Source organism: Magnolia sinica, chromosome 7, assembly GCF_029962835.1.
Source record: "Magnolia sinica isolate HGM2019 chromosome 7, MsV1, whole genome shotgun sequence".
NCBI classification, from domain to species: Eukaryota; Viridiplantae; Streptophyta; class Magnoliopsida; order Magnoliales; family Magnoliaceae; genus Magnolia; species Magnolia sinica.
The window spans coordinates 13,924,888-13,936,809 of record NC_080579.1 but is presented as its reverse complement, the minus strand read 5'-3'; the positions used below and the strand labels follow the sequence as shown (position 1 = coordinate 13,936,809).

The following is an 11,922-nucleotide window of genomic DNA, read 5'->3' as shown; positions in this document are numbered from 1 at the left end:
TCTGGCGAAAGAGGAAAAAAAGATTTTAAAAAAATGACCTCTGGCTCTCTCGCATAGACTTCTCCGTCTCCTCTCAAGATCGACCTCCCTTTCTCTCTCATATCTGCATTGACCTATTTTTCATCTCCCTTTCTAGCTCCCTTAACAATAGTGGCACGAGAAGGCGGCAACGGCAGTAGTGACTTGTAACAGCTAAGGGGTATGCTCTTCTTTCTCTTTTCTCTTTATATGATGATGTTGATTAGGGATTATGGATTTTGCTCCCTTCCGTTGATAGTTTTATGAGAGATTAGGGATGAAAGTTTGAAATTAAAAATCGGTAGGGGATTTTTCAAATCCCTAATCCATGATTTGAGATTCTTCAAATTTTTAATTCCTAATTAGCATGTTTATATTAGAAGTTGAAAATTCATAATAGGGGATTTTTCAAATCCCTAATCTTTAACTTGAGATTCTTCAAATTCCTAATTAAAATTTATATATGAGAAATTAATTTTCATATTTTGAATGTCTGTCCAAATTTTCATAAAACCCTAATCCATAATTTTCCTAATAGATTAAAAGTTTAGATTTAGTACATATATGTACAGATGCATGAAACTATTAATCTTTATAGGTATTTAGAAATGAATTTTGAGGCTTTAAATATGAATTCTATGTGTAGAAATTTCTCAGTTCTTAGACCTTAAAAGCAATTGGTAATTTAATTTGGAATAGGACCATTGGATGATTATGTTTATCGAATTTTTAAATATGTTTTTTATTAGCCTTTTTTTTTTTTTTTAAAAGATCGATTGATTTTTTTTGTTCATGTGATTATTTAGAAACTTTACTGGATTTATGTGAATGACTCCAAGTGATTATTTAAAAACTTTACTGGATTTACTTTAATTTTAATATTTGCATTCTAAAAATTTAGAGAGTGTTAGTATTGGGATGGTTTTGTTTTGGATTATGTATGTCATAGCCATAACTATTTAAACATATTATGGAATTATTAGCTTGATGTAAGTTGATCTCTATCCATTATTCCAAATAAAGCTTTGGTAGATTTTTGAAAATATCTGAAAATATGTTTCTTTTTTGTTCAATTGGAAAGACCTCTTTCTTAGCCATGCAGTACAATTCCATGACTTTTTGGAATTTCGCTAAGAGTTAACTCTAGAGGCATATTTGGGTTTTATTTATCTCATTGTGTTACTTATGTTTCTATGCATAACTATAACCGTTATTGTTATATTCCATATGCATATTTTACATTATGAAATAAATTGTTTGCAGGGTTTGTACTCCTTTTATTTTTGAAGGTCAATTGTTGAAATGGATGAAAATACATTGGAGAGTCAAGCATGTTCTCAACCATATCGAAGGTTAGAATTTGATACTGAAATAAATGTTCAAGATGCAAGCCAATGCAATGAAGATGTAAGGCAAAATGTACTATTCAATACAGGTGACATGTTAGATGAAGAACCAAAACTAGGAATGGAGTTTTCTTCTGAAGAAAGTGCATGCAGTTTTTATAATAGCTATGTTAAAAAGATATGGTTTAGTGCTCGAAGGGGGTGGATACAAAAATCAGATGAAGATGTCATGGTTTTCAGACAATTTTGTTGTTCTAAAGAAGGATGAAAACGTGAAAAGAAACAAACTGATCTCGTGAGGTCTACCCGTCCGATTACAAGAACGAATTGTAAAGCAAGCAGATGATTAAGCTTCAGAAGAATGGAAAATACAGTGTGAATAAGTTTGTACCAGAGCATAACCATGAGGTTGTTACACCAACGAAGGTGCACATGTTAAGGTCACACAAAAGCTTGACTAATTATCAAAAAGCTGACATAGATATCATAAATGATTCAGGAATAACACCACGAGTAGGTGTCGAATATTTTAGTAGACAAGCTGGAGGTCGAGAGAATATGGGTTTCACGCCAATTGATTACAAGAACTACTTACAGAGAAAGCGAATGAAAGCGATGGAAAAGGGTGATGCAGGAGCTGTTTTAGAGTACTTTCAACAAAAGCAAATTGATGATCCGTCTTTCTTTTATGCTATAAAAGTGGATAAAGTTGATCAAATGAGGAACATGTTCTGGGCAGATGGAAGGTCAATAGTGGACTACAGTGTTTTTGGGGATGTCATTTGCTTTGATACTACCTATAGAATAAATAGCTATGGATGACCTTTTACTTCATTTATTGGGGTAAATTATCATAAGCAGACTACAATATTTGGTGCGACCTTACTATACGATGAAACAATTAAATCTTTCAAGTGGTTGTTTCAAACATTTTTAAGTACGATGTCTGGAAAACAACCAATGACAATACTAACAGACCAAGATGCTGCAATGGCCAACGCAATAGCTTCAATGATGCCAAAAATATATCATCGTCTATATATATGGCATATATACCAAAATGCTGCAAAACACCTTAGCAATGTATTTAATGGTTCAAAAGGTTTTAGTTCTGATTTTAGTAAGTGCGTATATGATTATGAGGAAGAAGAAGAGTTTCTAACTGCATGGAATAACTTGCTCGAGAAATATGATTTAGTGCAAAACAAGTGGCTACAAAATTTATTTAAAGAAAGAGAGAAATGGGCTATGGTTAATGGAAGAAATACATTTTGTGTTGACATGATGAGCACGCAACAAAGTGAGGGCATGAATGACGTATTGAAAAAATATTTGAGCTCTAAATACAATCTCTTACGTTTCTTCACTCATTACAAATGGGTAGTGACCGAACGACGATACAAAGAATCTAAAGCTAATTTCAATAAGAGACAGAGTACCCCAGTATTGTTTGCTGATGTCATTATGTTAAAGGAAGCAGCAAAAGTGTACATTCTAAAAATATTTAAAATATTTCAAGATGAGTATAAGAAGTGGATAAGTCATGTAATGTTTAAATGTGGTGAGTTTAGAACGGTTGTCGAGTTTCGAGTTGTTTCTAAAGGTAAAATAGAAGGACGTACCATTAGATTTGACTCATTAGATAGTACAGTGAGGTGTAGCTGTAAGAAATTTGAATTTGTGGGGATCTTATGTAGTCATACATTGAAAGTTTTAAATTATTATAATATAGATGTGCTTCATCCTTGTTATATTCTGAAGATATGGCAAAGAGATGTAAAGGTAGGTTATGCTAAAGATTATACTGGGTTAATAATACAAGGTGACCACAATGTTACTTCAGGTAAATGGTACAATCACTTGTGTCACAAGCATTTGAAAGTGGCAGCAATTGCCAAGGAACACGAAGAAGTCTTCAAAGTGGCTGATAGATATGCAGATATATATATATATATATATATATATATATATATATATATATATATATATATATATATATATATATATATCATGATCAAGTGATGGAATGTATGAAAAGAATCAAGGAACTTCCATTAATGTCTGTTGAAGTTGTTGAAGAAAGCGAAGATGATGAACTTACACGCCATTTTCTGACCAAAAGTGTAGATACCAAACATGCACACTCTGAGTCGACAGAAAGTTTACATACTGAAGGTGCACCCTCTAATTTGACCAAAAGTGTACATACTGAAAGTACAAGCCCTGAGCCAATTGAAATTGAAAACACCGGAAGTGGACGCCCTGGGCCAATTGAAAAACAAGTTACTTTTATTGATAGTTTAGGTTCACAAATTGTAGCAGGGATTAAAGTAAAGCCCAAAGTTCGGGGCAACCACAGTGCGTTTAAAAATCAACTAGATCAAGTAAGGAAGAAAAAATCCTTACCTGAAACTGTTCAACCACAAGAAAGTCAAATGTTGATGGCAATGGGAAACAACCATGCACCATGCATCATTTCAACCTTCACATTATATGGTGATGGGATACCTTCCTGACCCTAGTAGATCTATCAATGCATCAGTGGCTCAATGTAGGTACTAACTACATAATGCTAGCATGTTCCAACAAAAACTATTCAACGTCGAATGTCAGGTAAAAGTGAAAGTTAATTTAGTAAACATGAAATATTTCCTATTGTCATCTTCAAAAGAAAAAAGAAAAAGAAAAAAAAAGGAAGAACTTGTAATATTACATATAACATTTATATAATTTCTGCTTGTTGGAGTTATCATTATTGTCTTGTTGCTCTTTTAGAGTTCAAATATTACCGGAATGAGTTGTTCTGAGTCCCAACCAAGTATTAACTTCTACGAGCAAATTCCCTCAAGCACCCTACATGATTCATCTACAAGAAGTGTCTTACCTAGCCAGGTAAAAAGGATCATTTGTTTTTGGTATATTATTAAATATACTTTTTGGATTTATGAATGGTAAAAAATCATATTAATTGATATGTGAATTTTCATATGCAGCCATCATTACCACCATATGATAACAATCAATCATTGAGGTGTGAAGATTACCACCAACGTTCGAGTAATTAGTATTTTTTTTCTTAAAGGTAAGCATGTTTTCTAAGTAGTATTCTATGTTGATAGTACAAATTTTGGTATAACCCAATTTGTCTGATGTAACCCAATTTTTATCTTGGATGCAGGTGGAGATGTAACTATTGTGAGGGGTGGGACAACTCTTTTTGTCAAGCCTTCCCGATTGGCAATAAGATTTCGAAGTGCAGTTAAATTCCCACAGGGTTTGTTCAATAAGCCATAATATATAATTTCCTTTTTAAGGGTTTTTTTTTTTTTAGAGATTGGAGTGGACCAACCCTTTTTGTTAGGCCCGAATGATTGTACAGTTATACAAGAAAGGGAGCAGAACAACCATCTAGCAGTTTTTTGTACCCATTGTTTTAAAGGTCACGATTTCCAAGCTCATCCTTATAATCAAACAACGGGGATTGCAAAGGGAAGAAAGATTTTTTTTTATTATTTTTTTTTCGAATTTTGGAAAATCTTTGTGAAGAAAGGTTGATTGAAAAGCATGAAGGGGGGTTGCAAGGTTTCCATCTTTGTTCAGTAGGTATGGATAAGGACATCAAAAAGCATTTAAAATGCAATGTTTTATGTTGTTAATGCGAATATGCTAAAATTGAATTTTCTTAAGAGGACTCAACTTTCAATCCATACTTGCATTTGTTCTTTGGCACGTAAATTATTGAAAAAATGTACGTTGAAACAAAATTGTTGAATGCATTTTTGTTTCCAGTCTATGTTGAGATGATTTTCACTGGGCATGGAATGAAAAAGTTTGAAATGTTTCCAGTCAGTACAATCATTGAAATGTTTAAAGCCTCAATTATTCCAATGAAAAAGATAGGATCATTGAGAGATTATGCTCCAAATCATAATAGAGCTTATTTTAGGCTGGACTTGAAATGAATGTAGTCATGATTTGAGGATTACTATGCCATTGAAGTACAATTCAATTCACTTCTACATCCAAATGTAGCTTAAAGCAATGTCACACATATCTCCATATGGAAGACCTTAAACTATGTCATTGTTGTGCAATTCAATTCACTTTTGCATCTAAATGCAGCCTAAAGAAATTCACATATACCTCCACATGGAAGACCCAAAGGAGCCCATGAGCATCCTAATTTCAAAATGCACTCACATCCCTAGTCTTAGATCCAAAGCAAGGTCAGCATCCAAATTTCAAAATGCCCTCAGATCCCTAGCCTTAGATCCAAAGCAAGGTTGGATGAAGAAAGGTTCCCATTCTCTAGTGGAGCAGGCAAGTCACAAGTCCAAATCACACCATTTGGTTGTGACAACTTATAAAATCCTTGGACAAATACCACACTTGTGGCCCAAACACCCTCTTACAACTAGAGCATTGGAACCTGCAGTTCAAAGCCAAGTGGGTGACATCCATGTGATCCATCATCACCACGGGTCCAATAGAGCCGCCCAATTTAGGCAGGCACCAATCAACCAAAATAGAAGGTGTATTGCATTTGTTATGAAAGTGTTTGCTAGCAACACTAGACACACGTCAACTCAGTACCCCTCAGCGTACTGAGTTACTCAGTACACAATTCGATTCCCTTGTGAGCATCATCCATCATTTTAAGGGCAATGAATATAGACAAAATCTAATTCAATTCCATTTTAAATCCACATTTAATTCACATCATAAACATTGCTTGTGATCACACATTGATAGATATTCAAATCAAACAAGAGTAATGTATTCCCTTATTTACAATTACAACCACCTTAATTTCACCGATAAAAATTACAGCCAAAAGGTAGGGCACAATGCATAACAGAAGTGTCTTTCCAATGCAACTTTGATTACACAATTCACAGATACTACAAAATACATGTGTGAAGTCAGTATCCTTATAAAGCACTCGCCGATTCACTAAACAACCATTTCCAGCATATTGCAGTGCATCCACTGTGAAGATTACAGTCATGTTCAACATTTGCAGCTCTCGACTAGGGACCCACTCATCATAACTCAAAAATCGCTTTGACCATACAGTTCTTTGCTCTACTAAAATTTACAGTTCCAAACAACATCAATCACCAAAGTTATCAATAATGAAAAAAAAATAATTAGTAGATGAATGTGGTCTGCGAGGTTTAGTGGTAGACTTTGAAGAGTTTCAACATGAGGTCTTCGATTTGATACCCATAGGTGGTGAAATACCACTATGGCATGTGTGTAAAAAAAAAAAAAAAATCTATATCACACACTCCTCAGTCAATCAACATGAAGGTCGCTTATTGAAGCAATTTAAGAGGCAACTGAAAGTGACCACTCACATCAATAAAAACACATTTAAGCACCATCTAGCATGGTACACAGATCTTGAACATGCCCATCCCACATGCCAACATGGCATACATGCACCAAATCCAAATTGTGGACACCATTATTGATGCAGCAGGGGCAAGAAAATCACATGCATCAATCGATCCCCAACCTACCCAATCAATGAACACTTGCAAAACTGAATATGGATAATTGATGATTTTCCTTTTTAATTGTCAATTCAATGAACATAGATACACAATGTGCATTTGGCCCAGATGGACTGAGGAGTGTGTGATGAATGTGGTCAATGAGATTTTGTAAGCACATACATACAATTAAGAGAAAAAACAATTACAGATGGTTGAATACAACTGCATAAACTTAAAATATATATATATATATATATATATATATATATATATATATATATATAATTGCTGCAATAAGAAAATGTAATTTTGAAAAATCCTAATCAAAATTGTAACAAAACCTTAATCAAAATCGTAAAGAAGATCCTAATCAAAGTCCTAATCAAAATTTCAAAAAAAAAAAAAAAAAACCTAATTTAGGATTTTCAGTCTATAATCTCTAAATAATCTCAAAATCCCTAATTATGGATTAAATTTTATATATATATATATATATATATATATATATATATATATATATATATATATATATACCGTAACTAGATAAAAATTGAAAGTCCACAATTAGATTTACAAATGCAAAACCCTAATTAGAGATTAAAAATAAAAAATCTCAAAATATATTCACGATTGCAAAACTCTAATTAAGGTTTCAAAATTCAACATTGGAGAGAAAGACTTGTTGTAATGGCCGCCCTTGGTCCGGTTGGAGAGAAGATGGCGTTAGAGATGGGAGGCGTGGGTTTTTCTTAGAGAGAGAGAGAGAGAGAGAGAGAGAGGGCACAAAGAACGAGAACGAGAGAGGGAGCTCCCTCATGTTTTTTTTCCATAGTACTGGATGGAGCTAGCGAGAGAGATGCCGAGAGGAGATGGAGAGGATCGGCGGTCGGTTTTTCCATTTTTTTTTTTCTCTTGTGTTGGTGAAGATAAGCAGCAGATCCTTTTACGTTTCTATTTACGGAAGAGAAAGAAAGAGGCTAACTGCATTTGTTACGCCGTTTGGAGGAGAGAAGCGGCCCCACATGTCAGATCTAATAGGCTTTTGCCGCGTCAACTCAGTACCCCTTATGGTACGGAGTTACTCAGTACACAATCCGATTCCATTGTTTAGTTGGTATGGCCCACCTGATTTTTTATTTTATAAGGGTAATTTCCAACTGTACGACCCATATATGGCCCACCAACCTTTTTAAGCCCACTTGCTTTTTACCTCCCAAGAATAAGCCCCAGCTGTACGGCCCCATTTCTCAGGTCGAAAATGCCCCTGCTTTTCCTTCCGGAAGCGGATCGCCTGGTGCTCGAAGACGAGCGCTGATGCTCCTCGAACTCTGAGTTGTACGAACGGTTCAAAAGATATCAAAGTCACATGGGCCCCACAGTTATGTATTTATTATATCCACAACGTTCATCCATATTTTGAGATCATTTCGGAGCATTATCAAAAAAAAAAAAATCATATCCAAAGATCAACTGGACCACACCACATAGCCGTGAGAAAATTGATTTTCATCATTAAAAATTTTGTAGGGCCCACCATAACATTTATTTTCCATCCAATCTATTCATAAGGTCACAAAGACCTGGATGAAGAGGAAAAACAAATTTCATAATGATCCAAAACTTCTGTGACCCCTAAAAGGGTTTCAATGGTAGACGTTCAATCCTCCACTGCTTTTTACAGTGTGGTCCACTTAATAGCTAGATCTATCTTATTTTCATCTCAAGCCTTAATTCGAGTTCACCAAATAGATGGACGGTTTGGATATAACACATACCTCATAATGGGACCCACAAAAAGTGGTGGGGATTTCAACAGGGAAAAAAAAAGCCAGCGAGTCGGGGTCAACTGGGTTGGGACCTGGTCGACTGGGTCAATGGCTACGAATTATAACCGTAGCCATAACCGTAGTGCTACGGCAATGCAGCAATCTATGCATTTTAGCCAGTGAGTCAGGGTCGACCGGGTCAATGGCTACGGATTATAACCGTAGCGGTGGGAATTACTACTATTATGGCTACGGTTATAACCATTAACCTGGTCGACCCCGACTCCCTGGCTGTTTTTTTCCCTGTTGTAATCCCCACTACTTTTTGTGGGTCCCATTATGAGGTATGTATTATATTCAAACCGTCCATCTATTTGGTGAACTCCTATTAAGGCTTGAGATGAAAAATAAGATAGATCTAGCTATCAAGTGGACCACACTGTAAAAGGCAGTGCATGATCGAACGTCTACCATTGAAACACTTTTAGGGGTCACAGAAGTTTTGGATCATCATGAAATTTGTTTCCGTCTTCATCCAGGTCTTTGTGACCTTATGAATAGATTGGATGGAAAATAAATGTTATGGTGACCATGAAATGAAGGGGATTGACCGTGAAATGCATGAAAATGACGGTGAAGTGAAGGGGAATCGCCGGGATTGACCGTGAAATGCATGGAATTGACCGTGAAGTGATGGGGAATCGTCGGAATTGACCATGAAATGAATGGAAATGACAGTGAAGTGAAGAGATTGACAGTGAAATGCATGGAATTGACCGTGAAGTGATGGGGAATCGCCAGAATTGACCATGAAATGAAGGGAATTAACCGTGAAATGCATGGAAATGACCGTGAATCCAAACGGAATTGCCAGAAATGACCGTGAAATGCAAGGAAATGACAGTGAAGTGAAGCGAATTGACCGTGAAATGCATGGAAATGACAGTGAAGTGAAGGGAATTGACCGTGAAATGCATGAAAATGGCCGTGAATGCAATGAAATTGTCAAAAATGACCGTGAAATGCATGAAAATGATCGTGAAGTGAAGCGAATTGACTGTGAAATGCGTGGAAATGACCATGAAGTGAAGGGAACTGACCGTGAATTGAATCTAAATGACCATGAATCCAAACGGAATTGCCAAAATTGACCGTGAAATGCATGGAAATAACCATGAAGTGAAGCAAATTGACTATAAAATGCGTGGAAACAATCGTGAAGTGAAGGGAAATGACCGTGAAATGCATGAAAATGACCGTGAATGCAAACGAAATTGCCGAAAATGACCGTGAAATGCATGGAAATGACCGCGAAGTGAAACAAATTGGCCATGAAATGCGTGGAAATGACCGTGAAGTGAAGGGAATTAACCACGAAATGCATGGAAATGACCGTGAATCCAAACGGAATCGCCGAAATTGACCATGAAATGCATAGAAATGACCGTGAAGTGAAGCGAATTGACCGTGAAATGCGTGGAAATGACCGTGAAGTGAAGGGAATTGACCGTGAAATGCGTGGAAATGACCGTGAAGTGAAGGGAATTGACTATGAAATGCATGGAAATGACCGTGAATCCAAATGGAATCGCTAGAATTGATCGTCAAATGCATGGAAATGACCTTGAAGTGAAGCGAATTGACTGTGAAATGCACGGAAACGACCGTGAAGTGAAGGGAATTGACTGTGAAATGCATGGAAATGACCGTGAAGTGAAGCGAATTGATCGTGAAATGCGGGGAAATGACCGTGAAATGCATGGAAATGACCGTGAATCCAAATGGAATTGCCGAAATTGACCATGAAATGCATGGAAATGACCACGAAGTGAAGCGAATTGACCGTGAAATGCATGGAAATGACCGTGAATCCAAACGGAATCACTAGAATTAACCATGAAATGAAGAGAAATGACCATGAAGTGAAGGGAATTGACTGTGAAATGCATGAAATTGACCGTGAAGTGAAGAGGAATCGCCAGAATTGACCATGAAATGCATGGAATTGACCATGAAGTGAAGCGAATTGACCAGGAAATGCATGGAAATGACCGTGAAATGAAGGGAAATGACTGTGAAGTGAAGCGAATTGACCATGAAATCATTGAATTGACCATGAAGTGAAGGGAATTGACTGTGAAATGCATGGAATTGACCGTGAAGTGAAGGGAATTGACGATGAAATGCACGGAATTAATTGTGAAGTGAAGGGAATTGACCATGAAATGAATTGAATTGACCGTGAAGTGAAGGGGAATCGCCGGAGTTGACCGTGAAATGCATGGAATTGACCATGAAATGCACGAAATTGACCGTGAAGTAAAGGGAATTGACTGTGAAATGAATTGAATTGACCGTGAAGTGAAGGGAAATCATCGGAATTGACAGTGAAATGCATGGAATTGATCGTGAAGTGGAGGGAATTGACCGTGAAGTAGAGAGAATTGATTGTGAAGTGAAGGGGAATCATCGGGATTGATCGTGAAATGCATGGAATTGATCGCGAAGTAAATGAAATGAATGAAATTGACCGCGAACTAAATGAAATTGACCGCGAAGTGAATGAAATGGATTTTCGACCATCGACCTGATGGAATCTTGGAAAATAATCAGGTTAGTTGGCTAAAGTAGTTTCTCCTACCCCAAAATCATATAGGGTACGTCAAGTAACTAATTTTGGTTTAGAAGATATTCTTGTTAAACAAATAAAGAAAGAAATGAAAAAAAGAGAGAAAATTTTTTTATATGCTTATATATACATTTATATAAATATGTATTAGAGAAGAATGTAGGTAGAATAAATTTCTTCATGTAAAAAAAAAAAAAAAAAAGTGCATTCATAAAACAGCCTGACCTGGTCGACCCCAACTCCTTGTCTCATTACCTACTCATTTCTCAATGGCGACGGTTATCGCTACGGTTATAATCCGTAGCCATAGGAAACCAAACTTTCCAAAGTTCCTTTTTTGAAAAGCAGGGGCATTTTTGTAATGTTAAAAAGCTGTCCGTACGTCCGGGGAGTATTCGTGGGAGGTAAAAAGCAAGTGGGCCTTAAAAGGTTGGTAGCCCATAAATGGGTCGTACAATTGGAAATTTCTCATTTTATAACCATGTCCTATTGTAGTCTTCCGTCGACAGGAGAGCTGATTAGGTGAGACCGGCTTTACCCAAGACTGTGCGGCATTTACTATGGGGCGATTGGGGAGCCCACCTTGATGTATTTATCATGTATCTATACCGTTTATACGTTTTTCCATATTAGTTTAGGGCATTATCCCAAAAATGAAGAAG

The 11,922-nt window shown here is 36.3% G+C and overlaps 1 protein-coding gene across 1 annotated transcript; it reads left to right on the top strand.

Annotated features, from left to right (window-relative positions):
- The first annotated feature begins 1,706 nt into the window (after window positions 1-1,706).
- On the top strand, window positions 1,707-2,186 carry LOC131250563 (protein FAR1-RELATED SEQUENCE 5-like). The gene has a single exon (XM_058250851.1). It carries the CDS (start codon window positions 1,707-1,709, stop codon window positions 2,184-2,186), a length of 480 nt encoding a protein of 159 aa, XP_058106834.1.
- The last annotated feature ends 9,736 nt before the right edge of the window (window positions 2,187-11,922 follow it).

Excerpts from the sequence above, each read along its gene's own strand:
- LOC131250563 (XM_058250851.1), top strand. The coding sequence starts at position 1,707 with ATGATTAAGCTTCAGAAGAATGGAAAATACAGTGTGAATAAGTTTGTA.